Genomic DNA, 27,738 nt, shown 5'->3' with positions numbered 1-27,738 from the left:
AACAGAGATGAGAAAGCAGTGCAAGTCAAGCATATATATATATATATTTTTTTTTTAATTAAGAATTTATTCACTTGAGGACACTGGCCAGACAACAGTGTATTATACATCTGTACTTTCAAATAATAATAAAAAAACAAATGACATATAAAAGAAATCCCAGTACATACAAAAAAAAAAAGTTACAATCACCCCACACATTGTCTTGCTTAGCAGGGACATTTGAATGTATTCACCTGTATGCATGAGGCCAAACATGACCAACGATGATCAGTGGTGGTGCCATACATCAAGTGACAAAGTGCTTTAGAGATGTGAATGAGTCAATGGCAACATTATGTGGCAGGCGTGCGCACAGTCCCAAATGTATGACGCCCTACACATGTACTGAATTGTCCGACTGCTTCTAACTTCCTGTAGGCCGGTTGCTTCACAGAGGAAGTCAACCCATTTTATTTATTTTTTCCATTGATATGTTCTATAGCCCCCCAAGTCTAAATATGGTATTCTGGTTAATATTTTATTAGTGGAATATGAGTTAAGCAGCAAAATCTAGCAGGTTTTTTTAATCAATATCAGAAGGCGGCCATTTTACCACTTGCTGTCGACTGAAAATGACATCACAGTTCAGTTGGTCATCACAGGTAACAACCAATCACAGCGGCGCTTTAGAAAACAGGTGAGCTGTGATTGGTCGTTGCCTGAGCCCTGAGCAACATTCATGTCATCTTCAGTCGACAGCAAGTGAGAAAATGGCCGCCCCTGAGATGGATAAAAATGTCTGGATTTTGCTGCTTATTATATATGTATTATTAAACAGAATGTCATGTTTAGACTAGTGAGGTCACGCATAACATATTATTGTCAAGAAATGTTTAAGGTTGACTTCCATTTTAAGCAAATCTTACCGGCAAAGATTGTGCAGAGCATCATTGAGCGTGTGACAACATTTAGGTGGTCTATGGCTCTTTATGAATGCTTGCCATCTATCAAGAGGGAGTGAACATGATTAGTGTTTTTGATATAAAACTGAAAAAGTGTTTGTGCTGTTACAGAGTGTTCATGATGCAAAGTCACTTGCCCAAAACCCACCCACCCGCACCCTACCCTGTCCCACAAAGAAAAGAAAAAAAAGTGATACTAACATTGAGGAGCGTATCAAAGTAAGGCATTGGAAGCCTCTTTTGTAATGAAACAACATATTTTCTCCCAAAAACTAGCTCTCTGTCATAGTAAAACATACAAATATAACATCTTATGATTACTTACATGATATACATTCCATCTAACAATGTGGTAAGCAGCTTTTAAAGTTCAACAAGGAACCATTAGTATGTAAAATATTGTCCTATGGCGAATGCTTGTGTGACTTCCATCAATGATGGATGACAGAAAAAGAGGACATACGCACAACCGCTGACTTGTGTGTATTATTAGGGGAACCAAATATCAACATCTTGTATTGTACTAGCTGGCTCTTCAGCATGCAGGGAATTGTGCAGTGGTCCCTCAAGTTAACCATTTCCTGACAGGAAATCATTCAAATCCTCTCCCAAACTATTTCTGGTCCCTAACCAAGTGTCACTCTAAGCAGAGATCACACACGGAGATGAAAGGGATATACAAGTATAAGCAGAGCAGCTGGGTGCGTTTTTTCTTTTTGTGCCCCCTTCTTGTTTGTATTTTGGACATTCTCTATAAAAAAAGGCACCATGCACGACCATCAACCCAGACAGAGAGAACCAAAAGACGACAAAATTCCTCAGCAGCAGATTTTCCCCTCCAACTCTAAGTCGAAGGTTAAGGCCTCTGTTTTAGAAGGCAACCTTGGGGAGAGAGATGAGTGTTAAAAATGAATAAAATGCCATGTTAAAAAAGAACACATTCTCTCACCTCTTCTTACTTAGCTCTCATTCTCATATTGACTCAAACGCTTCTTAGACTTGAGCTCTTTCAACCACTGGGGTGATTCCTCCTCACTGACAAAAACAGAAACACAAGTCAGAGGTGCAAAAAAAACCATGTTCCTCAAAGCTGGCGTTGCTAACCCATTTTCTTTCCCGCCAGCTGGGGGGAGCACACGAGCAGCCCGAGGCAGGAAGGGCGATTTGGGTGAGCGAGAAGGAAGGGAAGGAGAAGCCGCATCGCTTTGATTGTCAGAGTCGCTCCTCTTCTTCAATTGGACCTAGCAGCAGAAATTAAACATATTTAGGCTCGACAAAATTAGATCAGACAAGGCTGATGGTGAATCCTTTTAGTGGATTTCCCCCACTTAGTTGAATATTGACCTTTAAAGCCTGAGAGTCCACCCCAGGGAACAAGGCAACCCTTTGTGGCTGAGAAGCAACAGTTGCAGCGGCGTCCGCTCCTCTGGCCTGCTTTTCAGAATCGACTTCATTCATTTTGCGCTCAACCTTCTCCTCTGTCAGGGAAACACAATGTAAGACGATTTGTAGAATGACATTCCATCATAATCCTTTTTTTTTTTTATGTCAAAATGAGTAAATTACATGCTACCAATCAGATATATATATATTTTTTCCATTTCAAATTACTGGCGCCCATGTTATTTACATGTGGAATATTAATGGAAAAATGGCTGATTAAAAAAATCACTGGAACTCCTGACCAACGGAAATAGCCTGAAAAAGGGCATCCTGCTCATTTCCAACTCAAATGACCTTGCAAAATCAATAAAAATATATTAAAGATCATAAAAGGATCCATGACAGCAGGAAAAACATTGGTGGAATTAACAACATTAATAATGGATATTCCATTAGTGAGTGTAACCACAAAAGAGATTCGAATGTTTTAGCATGGCAGGCTTTTGTGCTGTGGCTAAAACGGTTCCAGTTTTCAGGAGTACAGTGGAACGAATAAGTCTAAATGCACCCGAGGTCACACATTAAAATGTAAACAAAATATGTCAGGCTATACATTCACAGCAGTATTAAGTATTAAATGTGGCTAATTATTTTATTTACACTGGTTAACATTTTCCACCCTTAATCCTAAAATAGAGTGTGTGGAAGCAATCATTACTAAATGTTATATATTTCCCAAAATATTGTTGTCTTATAATTTAAGGCAAATATATCTATCCATCCATTTTCCGAACCGCTTCCCCTCACGAAGGACAGAATTCATAGTTGCACACAATAGCTTTATAAATGTAATAAGTTTCAGCCAGATCCATCCAGTAGTTCCTGACAAATAGCATTAATAGTGAAATCACGTTAATCTATTAGCGTCCCTGTTACCAGGACAACCCAGGCTAATATTTAAAAATTTCCAATAACCTTTAAAGTTACATTATAGTTTCATATATTATGTCAAAGTTTGCTTAGCTTCATTATTTTGGGAAAAGCTTGCGGTATATTATTTATTTGGTTGTTATTAGCATAACTATGAGATTATTTTTCAAAAATAAATTCCAGTATAATACATTTTGTAGAAACTTTATTTGGACGTACGCCGTCATTGTTCTTTACGTTGCAACGACGCATTCAGTTCGTATGCTGCCTTAATGTGGTATCGAAATTATGGTAAATGCCACATCGAGTCGAGTCGAAAATTGCACATGAAGACCCTCTCATGTTGTATTTTTCACTGGCCAACTGGGAATTCATTTTGTTTCCGAGCTAAGAGAACTTTTCAAGTTTCAACATGGCGGAGAGCGCCGGAAGAAATATTAACACTTATAAGGACATTATCGTCCGCAAGCAGTTGTTTTAGAATCTATATACAACTACGCAGCGTACACAATTCAATGTCCTGTTCTTCACAACTCATTATTTGCCGTAATTGTTCGGTGTTACGACTACTTCACTTGCTGTGTGTATTTTTTGGTACAACAACCAGTAGTAAGTAGTTTCCTAGTAGTAAGGTCCATCTTTCCCGTAGCACGTGAAGGCAGGGGTGGTGACGTAGAATGGCGGCTCGCTCTCTGCCAAGCAATGTGAAACGCGTATAAAAAAAGAAAGGTAAGCCTCCGTTAAGAGTTCCTAAAGGGACCATCAAAACTCTTGAATGCGTCTGGTGAATGATGAGAGCACAAAGTGGGGGTGGGTGACTTTCCTGATCGCATGTTGTTTGTTTAGGAACGCTACGGAGGCTTACCTTGCTTTCTTTATAGGCGTTTCATATTGCTCGGCAGAGAGCGAGCCGCCATTCTGTCACGACGCACAGAATGCGTTGTGACATGAACAACAATGGCGGCGTACGTCCAAATAAAGTTTCTACAAAATGTATTAAACTGGAAATGATTTTTGAAAAATTAATCTCATAGTTATGTTAGTAACAATCAAATAAATAATATAGAGCAAACTTGTCATGAAAGTCAAGGTTCCTTTAAAAAATGTAATTGTTAATTTATGCTAATTAGAGCCTTTAAATGAGCATCTTCATAAGAAATAAGTTTATGTCGCATTCAGCACTGGCAAGTACATTGATTTGTGAAATAATGAAATTATACTGTTTGACTCTAATTTGAAGTTGCCCAGACTTTCAAAAGGCAAAATAACACAAAATCGTTCCCTCAAAATTTCTCGGGAACCCTTCATCCGTTTTTAAAAAATCTTGCTGCGATGTAATCAGGTTGAAGTAGCCAGACTTTGAATTTTTTTCCCATTGTGAAATTCAGCCATGTTGCTATAAATATAGGTCCGAGTAGGCCGTACTTAGCTTTAGCTTTTAGTGACTAGCAACTCAATATGTTCTATCCAGCTCTTTAGTAAAGTCAAAAAACAAAGACAAACCCGTGGAGTCTCTGTAGAGCCAGTCGTCAGACGTGGCCCCGCCTCCTCCATCTTGAGCAGTGTTTTGCCGTGCAGCCCTGGAGGGCCGTGTCCTGGGCGCACGCTTCTTTCCTAGTTGGACTCTGGACCGGAGGACACCCGAGTCTAACAGAGGGGTTGGGGCCTTGGTAACACAGATACAAAAAAAAGAAATGTCACAATCAGCACATACATACATTCCTTTTTGGGGAACTTAGTACACTTGACACTTACATCAGGGAACAAGAGAGGTTCGTTCTCAGATTTAGAGGGTGGATGCAGGCCATCAAAGCTGTCGTGTTCACCTTGTACGTGTGAAGGAGTTGTGTTTCTTGGGGAAGGGCTGAGGTTGCTTTCTGAACTGGGTGTGGCAGGAGTTAGGCTAGGAAAGGAGAGAAATAATAAACTTGAGCCTGATGTGGGAGATTGACCACCTATCTCCAAATTGAATAGATATGCACTATGAAAGAATTATTTCATGGTGCACATCAGAAAAGAATCTGTCAAACAAATTAAAGGGAATTCTGTGCACATCACGATATTCTTTTATTAACCACAAGAGGTCAGTAATGGTCAGTATTTGGAAGAAAATGAGAGCAAGTGTTACTGCATTTACTAAGGATTCCCCCACACAGTGATCATAAGAAAAGTATAGACAGAATTATTTTCGTTTTCATTGTTTCAATACATTATCAAGATTTCTTAAAATGGACTTGACATTATGTTGCAACTGTTTTAATCAGCAACGTTTGTTACACAGTTTTTGAGATTTGTTGGCAAAATTTACAGAGATGTCCTCAAACTTCAAATCATGTTTTCAAAGGGAGTGAAACATCCTTGTTCTGTATTCCATTCTGACCTCTTCGCTAAAATACATCCAAAGGGGATCCCATTGTTCAACTACATACAAAGGTCTGAGAGTATATATTTTTTTAAATTAAAATATTTAAAAGTAGGCTTCTCATACAGTTGGGCTTTTCGTACCTTCAATTTGATTGTTACACCTTTATCCAAGTAAAAAGTATTACAACTCTTGTCTAATGTGCCACCTCGTTGGCACTATTGGCCTGGATGGTCTGTTGATGAAAGCGACATCACCTTCTACATTCAGACATCAGTCGCTTGCATAAATAGTGTGACATCAAGCTTAAGGACAGAAATAGCTATTGTTCATATTTCATTGTGATTTCCAAAAGCATTTTTTAAGTGTTCTGGAATGGAATACAAACTCTAACCACAAGCCTTTCCAAATTCTTTGACTTATTCTTATTTTGAATTATTTCTGAAATGACCACAAATGACGAAAAGCCATATTCTCACATTTGCACCCAACTCCTTTTCTACATTCTTGGGCTTGCACAATTTTCATCATGCATATTCTCCCGCCAAGAATTCTGACACACTCACCGCATCTAAGCTGAACATTAACGTGGAAACAACTTTTTTTTATACAATCAGCTGTTTGTTTTCTTTCTTTAATTCACTTTGTGCATAGCAGCAAACTGTATTTTATTGTCTAGAAACATTTTCAATGGGTAAATTTCAAACAAATGTCAATTCAAAATAAACTGAATGAAAAACAAACATTAAAAAAAAGGCTTTAAGAACCTTTTTGTATCTTCATTTAGAGCAACTAGCATTTTAGCATGCAACATAATACAGGAGGTGCATGGCTGTGTGTTTGAACCAGTGAATGAGGAATAAAAAATATTCTTTCTACTAACAAGCTTTGGAAGTGTTAAATAATGAAGCCACCGTGAGAGGAAAAAGTTGAAATGGTACATTTTAATAAATGTTGATTAATGTTCTTGCCAATTACAGTAAAAGAGTTTAGATTATTCACTTGTCAGATCAAAATCCTCAAGTGGGATCTAAAGGACTGTAGCTAAGGAACTATATTTTGTTTTTTGTTCCCCCCCCCCTTCAAATTCACCCTTATTAGTAGATGAGAAACATGTTAAACATCTTTGGTGGTAAATATTTGTAGGCTAACTTTAACTGTCAGATAAATAACGTCCTTAAAATCATTCTTGAAGATTATTATCTAATAAGTGAAGCATATAAAGACTTACATCTAATATAGTTTACCATTTCGGCAGTTTCCCCTTGAGGTAGCTTCATTTTAGTTTGAGCACTTCCAAAACTTATAGTAGTAAAGATTCATTTTACTAACTGCGAGTCAGCGGGTCTAAGCTTATAAATGCACAGCCGTACTGTATTATGTTGTAGGCTAAAATGCTACCAGCTCAAGTGAAGTTGCACAAAGGCTGTTTTTAATCGACAAATATATTAGTTTGTGTCCTGTTAGCTTAATTGTGTATTACAATGTAATTTATTTCATTACACAATTCATTTTTGCCTCATGTACTCTTATTGCCAGTTATGACACACTATCATAAATTGTGTGTATTGTACACATATTGACAATAAAGATAATGCAAGTGATATGATAAATAATTGTTCCATGTAAGATGCAGTCGTGTGTTTACCTATCATCCATGCGTAGTCCTGTCTCCCACGTTCCGTACTGACTATCCGTCTCACCCACAGGAGTTTCAGAATCCTTTCTCTCATCCTCACCTTGCTTCTGTTGCTCCTGGGGGTGAGACAGAGTGAGGATAAAATCGGAATAGTGAGAAAGAAAACCTCTACATGTTTAAAAGTAGCGGCTTTAGGGTCGAAGAGAACACTGCAATTTGGCCTTAATGACAACAAAGCCTTTATTAAAGCTGGCCATACATTATTGCAATGTCAAATAATACAGTATATAAACTACAGTGCTAGTTAAGTATGGCAAACGTACATCATAACTCCATAGCTAGTGAAGATCTCACAATGCAACTTAAAAAATTCTTCTTTTTTTTTTTAATCGGCATCGTAAAGATAATGAAAGGCAAAGTGTTTGGTTTATGGAGGCAAAACCAGAGCAAAGACAAAGATAAAGATGGTTGGGTGACCGAGTGTGTGTTTGCCATCTAGTGAACCATGGTTCTTTTAATGAGGCTGGTACAGAGGACATACTGTCTCAGAACCACACAGAGCCAACAGAGGCGTGTCTGCACATGAACTGATAAACCTGGCCTATATAAGGAAAACACAATAGGAAATCCTTCTGTCCTCACATGTTGCCTGAGGGCTGGATAGGGAAACATGATACACCTGATTCTGTAATTACCACCCCTGCACTCCCAATACTGAGAGCAGAGCAGTGACTGTAGAGAACTTAAAACGCAAGAGGGCAACATGAAAAATGGAGAAAGATGTCTGGAAGGAGAGTGTGAAGAAAGTGATTGATAGGAAACAAGTAATAATGACAAACAAAGTTATGTCAGCATTGGCTCTCCTTGTGTTGGGGTAAAACATTTTCCCCTTGCCAAGGTTTCATATGCAAGTACAGTATCGTTAAAATAAAAAAATGTTTCCCCAACCAGTATTAAAAAAAAAAAAAAAGTCAAAAATTATCACAAAACAATTGCAATGACCAGTTATGTCAAGTTGTGGAACTCGGTATAATTATCACTTTTTACTCAAAAGCTTCCTGAAGTGGTTAAAATCACCTTGGCGTAGTCTTCACTGTAAAATGCATTTTGAACCACTTTCAAGGGCAGAAACATGTTTCCGGTCAGACGTGGTTGTAGAACACACTTTACGTTTGAAGCATTGCAAGGCTTCCTTCACAAGCGACTCAAGTGGACCATGTAATTGCTAGCCTCAGTTCCAGATGGAGACTTTGGAATGATTTCATCACCCTCTAACACTGCTATCACTGTTGTCAAAATGCCAAAGAAAATCTTAATTCTAGGCCTGGTAGATTATAAAAAAAAACATTCCTGTCCTATACGTAAGTCTGAGTCACTGTATAAAGACACACCCAGAAAACAGTATGCAAGAGGCTTATTGCTTTTACTAAAAATGTCACTGCACCATTTTACTGCATCAACACACACATCTGGAGGGGAACAAGTGAAATCCCAAAGCAAATTTATACCCAACTATTTTTTATTCCGCAGTACTTTACGACTTTTGTTTTGTTGAACATATTTTAAAATAGAATAGAACTTTTATTGGCACAGTCACAGGAACAAATTATGTGGACCTTGAACTACAGTAGCTGTCAATTTTCCTGCTGATAAGATCACATGTAAATTCAGAATACTATACTTTAGTCTCTATAAACTTAATCTATTCTATTCGACTTCAAATATTTGGGCCACTGAGATTGGAAGTTTTTGTGAGAAACTCAACATCTTTTTATGATAGTTGAATTGTCTACTATCACAGTGAACATATTTGCTGAACAAGCATGGAAATGTGCTTACTAAATAAAGCCTGCCCCCAGCTCAGCTGCTTGTAGTGATTTATAGCTGTCAGAAGGCAGGCTTTCTTTCTTTCTTTCTTTCTTTTATAACATTAGCAATTGCCATCTTCCCCTTGAGGACAAAAGGGGTGTGCCAAGGAAACAACACAAAGAGCGGATAAATGTAAGGATGAAGGAGAGAGAGCTGATCATTGAAAAGGCTCAACTAACAGTTTACCGGGGAAGTGGTTAGAATAAAAAACGAGGCAATCTGTGGATTTGATAAACACAGATTAAAGGGGGAGTCAATCCCAAGATGTTCTCTACAATAACATGTTCAATACAGACCTACTAGTCTAAACACAGTAGTCTTATTAATATTGTGTTTGTGGAATATGAATAATGCAGCAAAATCCACACATTTTGATCCATCTTAGGGGGCGGCCATTTTGCCACTTGCTGTCGATGGAATGACATCACAGTTGCTAAAGGTTCAAGTAACGGCCAATCACGGCTCAGTTTGTCACATGACCAAGCCTAGAAAACAGGCGAGTCGTGATTGTTCATTACCTTAGCCTTGAGCAACTTTGATTTCATGTTCAGTCGACTGCAAATGGCAAAATGGCCGCCCCCTAAAATGGATAAAAACAGGTGGATTTTGCTGCTTCACTTGTATTCCACAAACACAATATTAATCAGAATGCCGTGTTTATACTATAGAGGCGCATACAACATATTATTGGAATGGAACATTTTGCGGTTGACTTCCCCTTTAATGACTGCTACTCATGTGCCATGACACAAGGCAATTGCTCCAGTATGAATGTCAACTAGACTGCATTGCAGTAACAAATATGGAATATAATTATGTTACAAAAAAGTCCTCAACTTTGAAGACTTGTGATAGGAATGTGTGTCAGAAAAGCATTTCATGATGTAAATATACATTTCAACACGCAAACACAAAATGGCTCAAAGGTGAACAAAACATCTCGTAAAAACTGAGTAGAAGAATGTAAAAATCTGACTTGGCTTAAGAATTTAGCAAAGAAAGAGTCGGATTTGACATCAGCTTAATTCTAATGTGGCCCGGTAAGAACAGAGATTTAAGGGATTACTAACATTACTAGGCGACTGGAGTTTAGTTTTCTTTTTTTCCCCGTTTAACTTTTTATGTTACCTTTAATGGTAAAGGTACATTGTAACCATCACACATTTGAAATGTTTTAGCAATACATATTGGCAATAAATGTATTGAATGGCCTTTGTTTTCAGCAAAGCAACCTTGTGCCTGCCCTGCGCTCCTAAACTAAAAAAGGCGAAATGATACCATACCAACAACAAAATGATACAACATAATTTAACATTACTGATCAAAATTTGACATTTCTGAGCATAACGGATACAAAATTAGTGTGTCACTCACTAGAGTGCAGATCTCTGCCTCCGCTCTGTCTGAGTGGTTACATTTAAAAATCATGATATGACAGGCAACAGTCCTGTAGGTGGCAATAATACCCATTTCAAAGTGTGCGTCAACTGAGTTTGATTAAATTCCTCCCCACTGCCATAACCAAAGTCAGCAAAAGCCCAATTGATGGATGCGTGTTTAAAGATGATTTATTCTGGCTGATTATTCTGTAGATTGGGTTAAATAGTTAAATTTTTCTGCTCTTAAAATGGTCAGTGCTGATAATTATAAATGTTAAACAAGTTCAATATTTACAATAAAAAATCCTTATGTGTGTGGACAATTCTTATGCATGTGGAGTGATTGTATAATGTGTGAGTTCTAAACATCAATAATCACAATAAACAACAAGATGTGTTGGCAAGATATTGGCAGTGCAATGTCGTTAGTTACCGAATAAGCTAACAGCTAGCTTAGCTTGTTCCACATTTTCTTATACAGTACTACACTTTCTTTTTGTTTATATATTTTTGGGCAGTATGGTTGTCCTCCTGTGCCACCATATTGCTCACAGGTCAGTCCGGGGCGGGTACTACACCAGGTTAGGGGTGCATGACAGTTGATTGTTGGTGAGAGGATTGTCAAGTGTGTGATGTGGTGAGTAGGTATCTCTCACACTATAAAAGCAATACGAACACGTGTGTGGGTTTCTCATGTTAATTATTTGTGTGCCAGGTTTAACAGTTCTGCACTAAACTGATTCCAATCTTTTTTTACGGTCAAATAATGTTAAAAAACAAAGCAAATTGGAAAAGCCCCCAGAAAATACAACCACCTCCGTAAGACCAAAAGATGCACTTTAAGTTGACTTAAAGGCACAAATACTGTAAGTAATGAAAACATTTCTTATCTTTAGCAGTTATGACTCATCAAGCATTGTACAGCAAACAGGTGTTACCTAAAGATAGGAGTGAGTCTACGTCCTGCAATGTATCCATACATGGCTTTCTAGATCCATCCATGGAGCAGATCTCGTCACAAGGCTACAAACATTGGACAATCTTACAAGAAACAATTAGGCCTAAAAGTATTGGTGCATCTAGTCATTACACCGACATGAATGAGCCATTATAGCACAGCTTGCAGTCTTTCGAAAATTTTGTACAAGATTTTGGGCACAATAATGCTTGAACAGAAATGGGTCTTCCCCAAACTGCTTTGAACAAATGCCCTTGATAACACACAATTAAGGTAAAGGGGGCACAAAGGAATGTCTGAGTCAACCACTGATCATTGAGGAGCTTCTAAAAAATAAATAAATAAATAAATAAATAAACTGAATATTTTAACCAATACAAGACGGTTTCTGACACATTTGGATGATACAGTTTAGCATTCAAATACATTTTTTGAATTACCATAAATAAACAAGGAAAATGGACACTAGTATAAAGATGGAAATGTAAAAAATGAACGACTGAGAGGCAGCATGAGGTGTGCAACGGGTAAACAATACATACACGTTTCTGCAAAAAAATAATCAGATTTCAGGATGCTCTCTTACAGCAGTTGGGGTGTTGGGTGCGGTGCGTCTGCGTAAGGACAGACGTTGCTGGCTGCGCAATGAGAACCTGCGAATTGACTCCCTGCTGCGGGAAGCCAGCGAGCGCAAGGAGCTGGTTCTGTTGAAGTGTCCGGCCCTGACCTCTCCTCGTTCTCTGTCCACTGAACCGGAAAAAAAGCCGAGTGCCCCATGAAAGGAGCGACGGACATTTCCGACCCATCCGGACACTTGAGAATGCGCCACTGACAGCTTGTCCCCTAGATACTCCATCACAGTCCAATCCGCACAAAACCAGCTTGGTCACGATTGTCTCTGAGCTGAGCTGTGACACTTGCTACCACAGCAACAAGGAATCATTAAGAGTGCAGGTATGCAAGGAACTTTGTCCTATTCACTGCTGCTGGCTGCTGGGTCAATACTGCAGCAGTGCGGAAGGTGAGGGAACAAAACTGCCCATGTGGTCTGATATACTAATGAATCTTATAGCTTATGACACAAGCCAGTCTGACTGTAAGAAGAGCAAGGACCTCTTTGGTTTCACTTGTTAATGTCTTCTCTGCAGCACAGTCCCAGAGGAGCCACAAGGGCTACGTTTCAGCTCATCACTGTCAAGAAAGACTTCAGGCTCTCAGCCAGTGAATTGTGACATTTCTAATGTCTATTTTCATTCACACAAGATATGCTTGCTATGAGCCAATGCCTGGGCATGTAAATGTGATGTAATACTGCTCTATAGCAAATATTTACTTTTGGTTAGTGCGCCACTAAATACTGTTTACCAACAGGCTCTGCCATGTTTCTTTGCCTCCAAGTGCAGAAAGTAACAACTACTCATCCATGTCATGACAAAAGTTTCGAGATTCGTGATAAGATGACAGAGCTAACAAAACTGAGTAATAATTAGATTTCTAAAAGCTCTCGCTAAATCAGCAGGTGTACGGTCATGTCCAGATTCCAGCCTCAACTGTAGCCAAGCAGACACTTCTACCAGGTTTGCTTCCGGAATAAAGCCAAGGTTAAAAAGGTTGAAAAATCCATCAACGGTTAACCTCCCATGTCAACTAGGCGGTGCTATCCTGGCAAAAAGAAGAAACGGTAATGGACAAATAGTTGCAAAAGTAAAGCTGCTGTAGTAATTTGTATTCCACCAAGAAATCCAGAGAGCAACCACTGGCAGGAGCGAGCGATGCGGTAGCAAAGTCAAGTCCGGAGTAGGGAGGGGGGGAAAAAAAAGAAGAGTCTGCTCTTTCCTTGTTTTAATCTGCAGGTACAGACAGGTAGGAGAAAATGCGTCAGCGGTGCTCCTTTCTGTATTCAGGACGTTAGGACTCACTGTCAAGGAGAAACTGGGTGGAGAGAGGGAGTGTAGAGTCAGAGAGCGCGAGAGCAAGAATGGGAGGTCCCTGATTCCAAACAGGAGGGAGAGGGGAGGGTAACGTTCTGCGGTGCTGTTGCTCAGGCCTGTTTTGATTGCAGTGCAAGAACACTTATAGCCACAAAAGAAGGGATATGGGAGCAAATACAAAGGGTTGTCAATATAAGGTGCAACAGCACAGCATAAAAAAAATGACATGATGAAATATGAATAATAATCAGATGTGACGGGTGTGTGATCAAGCTTGGTTTGAGAGCAAAAAATAGCTTCAGACATGCAGAGAGAATAAAACTATGCGTTGTATGGAATTATTACCCAATTAGTCAGCAGTGCTGCCATAAGAAAGTATCAAACACTTTCTAACTGCTAATGTAACTGGTGTGCAAGAAACTCAAAAATTAAAAAAAACTCCATATACACACTTCACACATCATGTTAGAGTAAAGAGGAGCTAAAATGCTGCATCACTGTCCAAATACGCCCTCTGCTGGAAATCTTTGTATCATACCGGGAAGCAGCACTTCCAGGAAAACGACAGAGTAAATTAATTACTGTATTCTCTGTTGTGAACAGCTTAAAAGTCCTCATTTCTCACATTTTCTCAACGTGTAAATTATGTGTCACTTCTGTTGGTGTAAACATTACTTTGGTAAATGTGGTCAAGATGCAGTATATGAATGACTGTTTTTCTAAATGTGGCTAAATGTGAAGAAAAGGTCATCAGCACGTCATTTAGCAAATAGGAGAAAAGAGCTCATCAAAAATATGTTCTCCTTCCTGCATTTATATTTGAAATAACCAAATGTATGTACAGGAAAATTGACTACGACAAGCCGCTCTGCATTGTCTCTCAAACAACCATTCGACCAGTTGTGACTCACAACTGCTCATCAATTCCCCTCTTCTGATGATGTCATTCAATGCACAGCAGTAGCCAAGCAGAAACCCAACCAGAGATCACATACAAATACACATACATTACAAGTAGCATAAAGACAAACTGTTCTTCAATTATATTTTTGGTTATGTAAAGAACAGCCTCCTAGAAAAATGTATAGCTTACCCAGGAGTAGCGAGGACTCAAGCAACATGACCATAAGTATAAATTGTACAACAAAGCGCTCAGTCCCATGCCCATCTCTGCTCTGCTCAGCCTCACTCACCGGCTCCCCTTCGAGTAACACCCATGATGTCAGGACACAATCATCACCTCATCTGTGTGTCTCTGAGGGCCCTCCCCCACCAAATGTTTTTATGCCAACAACTATTTCGGTTGGTCATGCATATTTTTTGCCCCCCCCCCCCCCCCAAAAGACCAATTTGTGCATTTTGAATCACTTGGAGGACACTCGAAAGGAATTTTAATTGATGAATAAAATAAAAACAATAGAATAAAGGTGGTAAAACACACCCTTTTACTAAAACAACAGGCACACAACAAACAAGTGTGAATTTTGGGAACATAAAAGTAATAAAGGGAAAAGAATTACACCTTAAACCGTGAAGCATTACGGGATGAGGTCATCTACCTACGCCCTATCGTCTGTGGGGGAGTGATGTCACGTATGCGCCAAGTCACGTTTTCAGCACTTTGAGATTTCATGTGTATACAAAAATGAAGAAAGTAGAGACGTTTGCGTTTTAAAGCTGGAAATCGCTATGTCAGTATGTTGAGTTTGTGACAGCACTCCTACTAGCGCTGCACGATATTGGAAAAACATGCGCTATAGTTGCTGGATATAGCGATATCGATTGTGACATTTAAAGTTGCAAAATGGAACTTGTTTCCCCAAAATAACTTTATAAATAAAATGCCTTCTAATTAGTAGATTAACGCCTTAGCTGTTCACAATGGGTACTCCTGCAAGCCTCTGGCCAATACTTTTCAGACTGGATTCGGGTTAGAATTTCCCTCGCCCTGTCTGCGGATGTGACGTAATGTGCGAGGTGTGTATGTGAAGAACGGTATGTGCAGTTTTATTTTTCGGCAGCAGGTGGCCGTAGTGATTCGAAATAGAATATTCTACGTTCAGTAGCTTTACCATGTGCCTAAAGAAATGACATTTTTATCATCTAATGAAATAATTAAATGTTTTCATGCGGCAGAATAAGCAAACTCACTGCATTCTTAATTAATTGTAATTACCTTTTGATTATGTTCAACTATTGGATGGCGGTGCACATTTTAGTTAACGTCTGACTGGTCAAATTCAGATAAAAGTTCCATATTAAACTTATTGCATGTCTTTACGATATGCATATTGCATTGGCCAATATCAGAATATCAATATATTGTGCAGCCCTACTCCATACTGTACATGTGCTAAAAAAAAAAAAAAAAAACATCAAATTTACTGCTACAATAATAAAAATTGTAAAACAAGAACATCTAGGTAAAGGTAGCAGGAACACACAAAACAAATTTACAAATTAAAATGTCTTTTGAAAAGAAAGGTTTTAAATCCATTTTTAAAAATATCAATATAGTCTTGTGAAATTAAAAATATGTCAGGTCAAAAATGACTGACTAACTTTATATTAACTTTTTTTATGTTAAGTGGAGTTGTTGGTGTCTGCTTAAAGTAACTAAGAGTAACTTGTAGTACAACTTACTTTTAAAATCATGTAATCAGTAAAGTAACAAAGTTACTTTTTTCAAGGTAACTGTGGCAACGTTGCATATGGGAACACATTTTATTTAGAGTCATTCCTGTTCTAAATATTAAATCATTTTTAAAGCGCAAATTAAGTCTATGGTCAAACTGTGCCAGTTGAATAAGGCTGTATTTTAAACAAGTATAGTACTACACATTTAACCCCAGTCAACCACTAGATGGTGGTAGTGACCATAAACTGAGAGTTTAAAATAGTCTCATAACTACTAGTCAAACCACAAGTTTCATATTCACCAACCCTTATTGTTTTTCAAATATTATTTTAAAATCCAAGGCATAGACATGTATGTGAATCCACATTGCACATATTCGTCCGAGCACTTTCTTATTATTTTTGGGGGGAGGAGAAACATCTCTGCAGGGCACACTTGATTTGCAGGCCATCTCATGTCACAGCTTTCCCTGAGCCATACTAACAGGCTTCTGACGACATGCAAACAATTTGCTTAATCCAATTTTGAATTGCAGGCAAGAGAAGGCATTTGCCACCATTTGACATGTGGTAAGATGGATGGATGAGGCCTTTGAAGCCATGCCTGAAACATCTATCCACCCAAATAGTCACTGATTATCATCCCAGGTGCATTCAGCTGCCAATAGGACTAAGAATTTCCCCCCATGGAATACTGTATGTTTTGATTGTGCATGAACTCAAGATGTTTCTTTACCATCTTACAGTGACTGGAAACACTTTCTTTCCTCAGGGCTGTGCTAAACAGCATGTTGGCATTAAGAATTTCCTGAAACATTAAAAAAAAATGCACTGTAATCAAACTTACCCAGCTTTGGTGGTCCTGCTCTCTGTGGGCGCTACGACTCCGTATTCTTGAAAGACTTTTCTCAAGAGTAGCACCAGATGGGGCTGATCGACGTGACATACTGCGAGAACGCATCCTATTCAGCTCCTTGCAACACAAAGAAATCAAAGAAAATAGAGCAGAAGCAATAGTTGGAGATTTTTTTGTCCTTAGAACTTTGTTATTCTTTACCTGGTAGCACTCAAACTTTATAACGCTTTAGGCAGGGTTCATCAATTATGTTACTCGAGGTCCGGAGACCTGTAGGTTTTAGATGTTTCCACCTACCAACACACCTGATACTAAAGATCAGGATCATTATCAGGCATATTGATGAGCTGATTATATGAATCAGGTGTGCTAGTGGGTGGAAACAACTAAAACCTGCAGGACTCCGGACCTCCAGGATCGGAATTGGTGAACCCTGCTTTAGGGACCTTTATAAACATTATTTTATTTTTTGAGGGTCAGGACAAAAAAAAACATTTCAATAAATTGGTTGATTGCAGTGATTACATCAAAAGTGTGTGCAACAAAATATTAGGTTTGGAAGGCTTTTTTTCCCCTTCTTTTTTTTTAAGAATCCTGCCACAAATAAAACAGTTTCTATCTACCGTAACTTTTGGACTACAACCAGTTACTTTTTTTCTCACGCTTTGAATCCTGCGCCTTAAAATTGATTGATTAACTGATTTTTACTAACGAGCCTCATGCTGCCAGGACATTTACCGACAGTCTTGTCACATCTGACCAATGAAATTGACAAACACGTCACAGTGGACCGATGAAACAGTCCAATGTTGCCCTCATACTTATAGGAGAAGTCGACCTTAAATATTTCTTGACAATAATATGTTATATGTGACCTTACTAGTCTTAACATGACATTCTGATTAATATTACATTGATAAAATATGAGTTATGCAGCAAAATCCAGTGGTTTTTATCCATCTCAGCGGGCCGCCATTTTGCTATTTGCTGTCGATTGAAGATGACATCACAGTTTCTCAGGGCTCAGGCAATGACCAATCACGGCTCAGCTGTTTTCTGAAGCTCAGCTGTGATTGGTTGTTACCTGAGACCTGAGCAACTGTGATGTCATGCTAGATTGAATGGAATGCAAGTGGCAAAATGGCCGCTTTTTGGGAGGGTTGATTTCAACTTCCCTTTTAATCTTCAAATCAGTCATGATAGTTTACATACTTTATAGTACACATATATTGTAATTTATAAAAAATATGTAACTATAGTTACAATTTCATATGCTACAGTTAATTAAAAAAGTGGCGCGTGTGGCAAAAATGTTCCCCACCAGGTCTATTCAAGTGAACGACCCCCGTCTTCCAGTATACCCACATTTTCCAAATCTCTCCAATTTACCTGCGATCCCTGGGATCTCCTACGGTTCCAGATGTCCTCCTGCTTGTCTTGGGATTTTAGTTGTCTGGGCAACCAGACCTGATCAACAGGAGCACTGCTGATTGTTGCCTCTTTTTGGGCAAAAGGGTCCAAGGAAAGTGGCTCACCTTCCCTATGGCGCCAATGGCTCTGTGAGGCCAGGGAATGTTCGTCGTGCCTATAAAGCAGTTGTTCTAGGCTGACTTTGGTTGTGTGTTTTCTAGGCTCATGAAGAGGTTTGTTGTGAGACATCTCGGTTGGCTGTAGCTCCCGTGGGTCACGGCTGGATATTGTCCAGACTGGAGTAGCTAAATCAACTGAAGTCTGTGGGGGTATCTTCCAGGTAATATCTCTTTCAGGTCCAGGCCGTAATATACTTCCAAAGTTGGAGTCTACTTCTTGAATACTGGAAACGGGCAGTATAGTTTGATTTGAGGATGGCTGGGACTGCGATGTGAAAGAGTCCACATCAAGAATGGAAGGTTTATAGGGCTCGTCGACCCTGGGAGAGGGTTCCTTCCATCTTAGTGCAGGGTCAATGTGTTCAGTGGTGGCAGTTCTGAGCAAAGAGTCCACATCCACTACTTTGGGCCTCAATTGATCGACCCTCATTCTCTCCTGTTCCTCTTTCCTTTGTTTGTCCTTTAGTCTGTGTCGTTCTGCTTCTTGAAGTCTGGCAATCTGTCTAATTTTCTCTGCCTCAGCTTTTTGCATCTTCTCTCTCTCTGCCTCCCATCTAAGCCTTTCACTCTGTGAGGGCTGCTGTATTAGCTTTTGGTTCTGTCTCTCAGCGTGGAGTTGTTTCTGCCTTTGCAAGTCTCTCAGTCTGTCCAGCTCTTTAAACTTTTCTCTCTCTAACTCTTCCTCATAATCTTTCTCCAGTTGTCTTTGTTTTCCCCTTTCTTTATCAACCCCTTTCAGTCTTAGCATTTCCTGTTCTGATGCCATTAATTTAGCTTTCTCAGCATTCTCTCTGTACCGCTGCTTTTCAAGCTCATGAGGATGGTACCTCTCATTTTCTTTCTGCTTCTGTTTTTGGTCTAAGAGCTTTCCTTCTACTTTCTCTTTAACTCTCCCCAGTTCCTCCATTCTCTTATTCCTTTGCATTTCCAAAATAAGTGCCTCCTTATCTAGCTCTGTCTGCCTCTCTTCTTCCCTCTGTCTTTGTCTTTCCCATTCAAGTTGCCTCTCTTGATCCAGTTCTTGCTGCTTTTGAAATCCCCGCTGTCGCTCGTTTTCCTCCTCCAACAGCCTCATCTGTTCTTGCTGTGACTCAAGTTCTTGCAGTCTCTCTCTTTCTTGTTCTCTTTGCTTCAATTGTTCTTGCTGCCTCTTAAATTCTTGCTGTCTTTCCATTTGCTGCTCCTTCAACCTCACCTTTTCTTGCTGTTGTGCAAGTCCTCGTTGTCTCTCCATTTCTTGCTCCCTCTGTCTCAGCTGTTGTTGCTGCCTTTTAAGTTCTCGCTGTCTCTCCAACTCTTGTTCCATCAGCCTCACCTGTTCTTGCTGCTGTTCAAGTTCTTGCCGTCTCTCCATTTCTTGTTCCCTTTGCCTCAGCCGTTCTTGCTGCCTCTTAAGTTCTCGCCGTCTCTCCATTTCCTGCTCCTTCAGTCTCAACTTTTCTTGCTGTTGCTGAAGTTCTCTCTGTCTCTCCATATCTTGCTCCCTTTGCTGCCTCTCAAGTTCACGGAGTCTCTCCATTTTCTCCTCCCTCTGTCTCTTTTGTTCTTGATGTTCAAGTTCTTGCTGTCTCTCCATTTCTTGTTCCCTTTGCTGCCTCTCAAGTTCACGGAGTCTCTCCATTTTCTCCTCCCTCTGTCTCTTTTGTTCTTGATGTTCAAGTTCTTGCTGTCTCTCCATTTCTTGTTCCCTTTGCCTCAGACGTTCTTGCTGCCTCTTAAGTTCTCGCCGTCTCTCCAGTTCCTGCTCCCTCAGCCTCAACTGTTCTTGCTGTCGCTCGCAATCTCGAAGTCTGTCCATTTCTTGCTCCCTTAGCCTCAGTTGCTCTTGCTGCCTCTCAAGTTCTCGCCGTCTCTCCTTTTCATGCTCTTTCTGCCTCTCAAGTTGTTGCTGTCTCTCCATTTCCTGCTCCCTCAGCTTCATTTGAGTTTGTTGTCTTTCAACTTCTCGCTGTCTGTCCATTTCTCGCTCCCTTTGCCTCAGTTGTTCTTGCTGCCTCTCAAGTTCTTGTCGTCTTTCCATTTCCTGCTCCTTCAGTCTCATCAGTTCCTGTTGTCTCTCAACTTCTCGTTGCCGCTCCTCTTCCTGCCCTATCAGCCTCATTAATTCTTGCTGTCTCTCCATTTCACGTTGCCGGTCAAGTTCCTTCTGCTGCTCCTTTTCCTGCTCCTTCAGCCTCATGAGTTGTTGCAGCCGCTCAACTTCTCGCTCTCGCTCCTTTTCCTGCTCTCTCATCCTCATCTGTTCTAGCTGCCTTTCCATTTCCTGCTCCCTTTGTCTCATCAGAGCTTGTTGCCTCTCCAGTTCCTGCTCTCTCTGCCTTTGCAGTTTGTGTTGTCTCTCCTGTTCTTGTTCCCTCTGCCTATGCATTTCTTGTTGTCTCTGCTTTTCTAAATCTCTTTGCCTCTCCACTTCCTGCCTCCTTTGCATCTCTTGTTCTTGCTGATTTGCCTTTTCTTGCTTGAAATGCAACTGCCTTAGCTTTTCAATTTCTTTCATATTTTCAAACTCTAGTCCTTGGAGATTGTGGTTTTGAATCTCGCTCAGTTTTTGTTTCTCCCTTTCAAATGCCTTACGTCTTTCAAATTCTCTTTGCAACTCCCTTTCCTTCATTTGTGAAAACTGAAAAATGGCTTGTCTCTCAATTTCCATTTGTCTCTGTTTGTCCCAATCAATAATTTTCATTTTGCCATTTTGCCTTTCATCCTCAATTGTCTGCCCTGTTTTTACAACTTCTGTCATTTTATCTGATGTCGGCCCATTCAGTGCTGATACCACATGCCTGGCTGAAATGTGGCTCGTCCTCCTTACGTTCTCATATTTCTCTTGAGTTTTCCCCAAAGTTGCTTTGAATGACAAATTCCGCTTAATAGCATCTACCTTACCTTGAGAGCTTACCTGTCCAGAATCTATATCATCATAAGCTGCTGAATCTATAATATCCGATCCAGTATCCGACTCCTGTATCTGTCCGGTCAAGGCAAAATAGGTTGCCTTGGGTTTTGGCTTTTCATCTATCTGCAGTGTTTTCATGCGTTTAGGAGCTGCAGCTATTTCCTCGTGGTCTGCTTCTCTCTGCCTGTCTTTGTCCTTACTCAAATCCATTTCTTTTCCCCTTTGTGATTGCTTTAGCGTAGCATTTTCAGCATCACCGTCTTGAGCTACACCTGTAGTCGGCCACTTCTGCAAGGATCCTATTCGCAAGTATCGAGGCTGTTTCTCCATTGGCATTGTTGAAGGTGGTTCTCCTTTTATTAAACCAGTTGTTTCCATCAGTGGTCTGTTACCTTCTGAGCGTCTGGAGCGCAAGGTCATGGCTTTATCTTCCCGCTGAGCAGATGGCATGCTCTCACTCACCACCCTGCTCTCACTCATTGCTTGCACAGTCTCCATGGCATGGTTCACTCGCAGGGGACTTGGAGATACAGAATCTTTATAGATGACAGTCACCAGACTTCCTTCATCCTCATTGTTTCCCCCTCTCCAAGATGGGTTACTGAGTAAGTCAGTACCATTGGTCACACTGGATCTCTCCACAATATTGTCGAATATGGATGCTTGCATTGTCTGCCCTTCAACACTGGGACCACTTTGATTGCTGGTAGCACTTGGCACATGTTCTGCCTCCGGACTTTCTGTCACTGAGCTGATCTTTTTGAGGTGATGTTGGAACTCCACAGCCATCTTGCCACTGGGGTTGATCACGTCAATCTTAAAAAACAAAAAATAAAACAAAACAAAAAAAATCAGATGTATATTGTAAACCACAGATAAATTGTATACCGTATACAATATGCTGTACAGCGGACATAAAAAGCCTAGTACACATGCCTGTTCAAATGCCAGGTTTTTGTGATTAAAAAACACAACAAAAACGAAATAAATACTTTCAAAACTTTTTCCACCATTACTGTGGCCTATGGACTCTATGTACAAAGAGCTGTGACGTATTTCCGAGAAAATGTCATATTGCAACACCTTTTCCGGTAGTGGCCGTCATCGTTTGTTTTCTTTCAGAGGACCTCGATCAGTTGTCAGAGTTTTGGAGTATTTTTTCTTCTTTTTTTTATGAGTGTGGTTGCGTGCATTTGTCAAGGCATCGAAGAAGAGGAGCGACAACAGTACACCGAGCGATCACTGCTGTGTGTCCAGATAGACAGGTTGTAACTCTGCCTTGTTTTTTTTCTCTTATGCTGACCACCGGAGAGAGTTTGTTGTAATTTAACATTCGCAGGCATAACCCTGTAGTTGTCGACCACACAAGGGCACGTTTGTTGACAGTAGAACCAAAGCTGTATTTTGAAGCTTAAACTTTGATGTGTTGTTACTCTGTTTACAAAATTATTTAATGTTTATGCCTTTCTGGCGTTTTGACTTTTCATGTGCCTGTATGTATATTATTCCTATGCTTCCATTTTATTGTACTAAAAAACATGAAAATATTTATATGAGTCATTATTCTTGCACCGCAGACAACGCTGTTGGATTTCCATAGCAACCACTTTTCAACAAGGCATTAAGAGAAATGTCACCATGGGCTGACACAAACTGACTCAAGTAGTCCCGGGGGGAGAGGAGCTACATTACATAATTTACAATAACATAAAAAAATGTAATAAACAAAATAGCTCTAGCAGCTACACAAACGGCTTGTATTTACGTCTAATAATAATTTTAAGCAATGACATCATTACCAGAGCTCACACCGTTAAAATTACGGCTCTGGGTGATCTAATTAGTAGTTTTAAAATTCTGATAGACATAGTGTTAAAGCAAGGAGCGACCCCTGTTCTTTTTCAGTGGGTTAAAGATTTAGGCTTAGAGTTCTACATCACATCAGCAGTGCGCTCCGCTGAAGTCTCCCCGCACCGGAAGGTTGGGTGCATTAAGACATCGAATGCGGAAGTGCTTTGTGCATACAGTCCATAACACGAATAACTCAACTGAACAAAAAAAATGTAGTGTTGATAATGAGATGTCGTAAAAATAAACAACTAAGATAATGTAGTTGCACAAAACTGGGGTCAAGTTCACTCAAACTCATGTTAAATTGCAGTCAGCACACACCTGACACCACCCAAAGCATCTCTGACCCAAATAAATTTCAGATGTTCTAGTAGGCATTCCTGAATTGAATTAATTAATTTTGCTATCTAGCGTAAGCCCGAGTCTTTTGTGCTAACACTGACTGCCATATTGAAATCTTGATCATTACCTCTAATATGTCTAAGGCCCCGGGGTTCAGCTGAAGAAAAATACTGTCACTGTCATCACTGTTGGCATGGTTGTGACGAGCATGCTTGTGCTTGCCCCAAACACACCCTTATGAATTATGGCCAAAAGGTTTAACCTCGTTTTCATCAGACCACAACTAAATCTTCCAATGTCCAAATGAAACCACTCTTAAGATTTAGCGATAAAGATTTTTTTCTTCTTCAAACAACAGAAGAGATAAAGTACCAGAGAAACACTTCCCTTATACTACTCTACCTTCATATAACAGTGGGTGTGGTGTGGCAGTTGCGCTCAAAACCAGTGTTGATATTTTCACATATCCCTGCTAGAGGATTGACGAACCGCCACCGTGGTTGAGTAATGCTGCTGTGTTTACGAGGTTCTGGGTTTTGAGCTTAGACAGGAGTACCCCAACAATCACACTTAGTTCACACATTGTTGATAAAGTTAAATCATTACATTATACTAGTTATACTAATGCATATTTATTAATGAAAGTAACACGTCACACTTAAGTGTTACACAAACAATGACTTCGGCAATGATGAGATGATTTCAGAATTCTAATTCAATAATTGTAAATATAAACTAAAAAGATTAGGAATTGTCTTAAAGTGCACTAAGTCAGGTCTTTCATAAATGTAAGAAAATACTTTTAAATGTATGTGATGAGTACATTTTGGGCATCGAGGGCCGGAGTACTGCAGGTTTTGCATGTTGCCCGTCTCCAACACAGCTGATATATGATTAGCTCATCAGCAAGCTCTGCATAAGCCTGATAGCGATCTTGTTGATTGGAATCAGCTTGTGTAACCTCCAAAACCTGCAGGACTCCGACCCTCGAGGACCGAGATTGCCCACCTCTGCATTAGAACGATATGATGGTAAAATCATTTTAATTCATTATTTGGCGATCACTGTGTTTTGGAAAAGAGCTCTTCAATTATTGAAATATGCAATGGTATTTATCTTCATGTATTAAAAAACGCAATTACTCATATAACATCCTCTATTGTATGTTATCATTGCTCACTTGCTAATATCTACTGAGAACTTTCAATGTCATCCTCTCATTTAACAGCAAATTATTGACAATGCCTAACCCAAACTCTTGAAAAAATCTGTACATCTCTTACCATCTCTTGAGGATCTTTGCTGATCTCCTGATTTTCTGCAGCCGCGCTGAGTGAAACATTATCCGAGTCAGACAACCTCTCAGATGAAAACCTGACAAACAAAATCAGACAACAAAAATGGAAATGATGGACAAAAATGTCCATCAAAATGAAACTAATGCATTGATGGCAGATCTTACTTTTTTGTGAGCTCAGAGGACAGGTTGCGATGTTTAAGCGCAGGTTTCATGACAGGACTCTGAGTTGAAGTTATGTCCTCAGTTAGCTGCTTGATGAGCTGTTTAACCCCCACCTGTGGTTCACTTTCAGGGACTGTCTGCTCTGGAGAGAGAAGAGCTGATGTTTGGCCAGACGACACTGTCTCAGGAGGAGCGGAAGAGGAATCACGCAGGAGATTAATTCGTGACTTGATGCTTGTCCCTCGTTGATCCTCGTTTGTGTCTTTTACGCCCTTTTTGTCTGAAATGTCGTTGCTCTGCTCGTCTGAGTCCGATTGTTTGTCGATACCACTGTTCTGCCCCGAGGTACTGATTTTCTCCTGCTGTGTCTTTTGTGGAAGTTCCTTCTCTTTTGGAGTGCTTTCCTTAACGTTGGCTTTGGCCGCTTTACGGTGCAATGACAGACCAATAGACTCAAACTTGGATGTAAGATCAGGTGAAAGAGGTTTTCCGCCAGCCAAGCGTGGAGCAGGAACCGGTATCTCCGGATTGTTAAGAAAAACAGCGGACACAGGTCTGGGCCTGGAGCTCCGGGGTTGTGGTCGGGGTGGTACAACTGTCACAGATTTATTTTGTTCATCCTCTTTATCAATCTGATGAAGAAACCCCAATGACTTGGCTCGAGCAATGGACGCACCTCCCTGAACGGGTGTCATCTTAGGTTTCTGTCTCTCTGCTGGCAAAGGAGGTGTTTTTTTGTTGGTGTCCACAAGGTCAAAAGGAGGGGCTGGTTTAAATGGATGGACAACAGGCTTGATCGTTTGCCCAGTATTCAACTTAGTGGATGTTCTAAATGAGGTTGAGACAGGACGACTGGAACTGGTGGAGACAGGCCTTGGTTTAACAATGGCAACTGGTTGCTGTGGTTCTGGACTGTTGGGAGCCTCCGGTTTGTATCCAGTGGTGTTAGTGGATTCTGGTCTGGGTTTGATTTGCGGCTTTGGGGCAAGTATAGGCTTGATAGTGTTCTTTTTGTCCACAGCAAAGGGTTTTGGAGTCAGCCGAGGTTTGGGACCAGGGGCAGGTTTTTGGGGTTCAGGAGTGATGATATGCAACGGAGTGATCGACGGGCTTGTGTTGCTTGAGTCAGTCAGAGGACTCAAGTGAGGTCTTCCTCTCGTCATTGTCCTACCAACCTCCCCACTCTGCACCTCCACCTGTGCAGCCATCCTCTTAACAGCACCTATGAACACAAACATTATTCTCAATGGGCGAAAAAAAAAGAAATAATACAACAAAACAGCGATATGACAAGATTTCCCCAAAATAACAGTCTGTCAAAATGCTGTGTCTGGTTGGAACCTGAGTGCAATAAACAAAGAATTTTGAAAAATTGGATGACATGCTCAGGAGAAATCTGAGTTTTTTATGTGGAGGAACATTTTTTAAGAATTTTTTTTTTTTTTTTTTTTTTTAATTAGACTAAACCACTACAACTTGATTACATCGCAAGATATTTCTTCTCAACCATTTAGTTTAGTTTGTTACTCGGGAACACCGATTGTCTGAAAAGTTTCAGTTAAAAATATTTACCAAGAAACTCATGTGGCCAAAATTCCAAGGAGTCCTCCAAGTGGATGCATCAAAATGATTACTGTGACGTTTCAAACAGCATCAATGCCTGAAAAACTCGACTTAAATGGAACACTAACATCAAGAAGAGCCATGTGGGCTGTAAAATATGTTCTGTACTTTAGTTGTTGTTCTTTTTTTAATTTGTCAACATATTTGTTATGGAGGATGTTAGAAGTGTTTGAATTACTCATTCATTGCTGTTTTAAATTCCCAAAAAGATGATGGCCACTTTTCATTTTGCAATATAAAAGCCGCACAAAATTTATTTTATCTGGCCACTACTGTGGACTTTGCATAGGGAGTGTCTTAAGTGGCAACAGGAAAAAGGCACTATTTACGCAAGGTAATAAATCACTCCAGAGAAGTAAAGCACAGGTGTACACAAGTGAATAAGGACTAGTGCTAATGATCTGTAATAGATCATGACTTTCTACATTCTGATATTTCTCACAGCAAGAAAAGGTTTTCATTAATAATTGTGCTTTTCAATGATAACTTTAAACGAACATTTCACAGTGTAGGGGTGTGAATTGCCTAGTACTTGGCGATTCGATCTGTATCACGATTTGATACCGAATAATCTCCATACGAATCTATAAGTCCATTGTTTTTGATTTTTGACAACTTTTTTAACTTGTACATGTACACTGTAAGATTGGTATGAAAATGTACTTCAGGCTTATAACTGTGAGCACTGTATTTAACAAACAGTTTGCAATCTGTTTCATGTTTGAATACCATTGAAATAATAACAATAAATAATGTTTCATTAATATAAGATTCTTTCATGCTTAGTGTGAACCCTAACCCAAATATTTAGTTTGTTTTCATAAAGGTTATTTAATATATTCAATTTATAAAAAATGCAGATGGGACACATCTGCATTATACAGCACTTTAAAAGTAACGTTTAAATGTTCAATGCTTGCGGTGTACTGCAATGAATACTTTGATAATTTCATTTATCACTGACTTTTTTTTTTTTTTACATTAAGCACAATTATGTTGAATAGAGTCAGATTTGGATTGTCTGCATACAAGACTTGTCAAAAAAAAAAAGTCAAACAAATTTCAGACAAATGGACAAAAACTGAGGTGC

At 39.7% G+C, this 27,738-nt stretch overlaps 1 protein-coding gene and 1 long non-coding RNA gene across 2 annotated transcripts; one reads left to right on the top strand and one right to left on the bottom strand.

The window, feature by feature from the left end:
- Window positions 1-34: 34 nt before the first annotated feature.
- On the bottom strand, window positions 35-26,233 carry LOC144048471 (uncharacterized). Its single transcript, XM_077560481.1, has 11 exons — window positions 25,026-26,233; window positions 24,847-24,937; window positions 18,278-22,186; window positions 16,880-17,005; window positions 7,268-7,374; window positions 5,013-5,160; window positions 4,761-4,923; window positions 2,289-2,422; window positions 2,049-2,185; window positions 1,894-1,979; window positions 35-1,826 (listed from the first exon to the last, which is right to left on the bottom strand). Exons 1-10 carry the CDS (start codon window positions 26,231-26,233, stop codon window positions 1,904-1,906), a joined length of 6,099 nt encoding a protein of 2,032 aa, XP_077416607.1. The 3' UTR covers window positions 35-1,826; window positions 1,894-1,903.
- On the top strand, window positions 22,643-26,402 carry LOC144048473 (uncharacterized). The gene is made up of 2 exons (XR_013293355.1): window positions 22,643-24,594; window positions 25,156-26,402. It is a non-coding gene; the product is annotated as an uncharacterized LOC144048473 (long non-coding RNA).
- Window positions 26,403-27,738: the final 1,336 nt, after the last annotated feature.

Source organism: Vanacampus margaritifer, chromosome 3 (assembly GCF_051991255.1).
Source record: "Vanacampus margaritifer isolate UIUO_Vmar chromosome 3, RoL_Vmar_1.0, whole genome shotgun sequence".
NCBI classification, from domain to species: Eukaryota; Metazoa; Chordata; class Actinopteri; order Syngnathiformes; family Syngnathidae; genus Vanacampus; species Vanacampus margaritifer.
The sequence above is the reverse complement of the archived record's forward strand: the minus strand, read 5'-3'. Positions and strand labels throughout refer to the sequence as shown.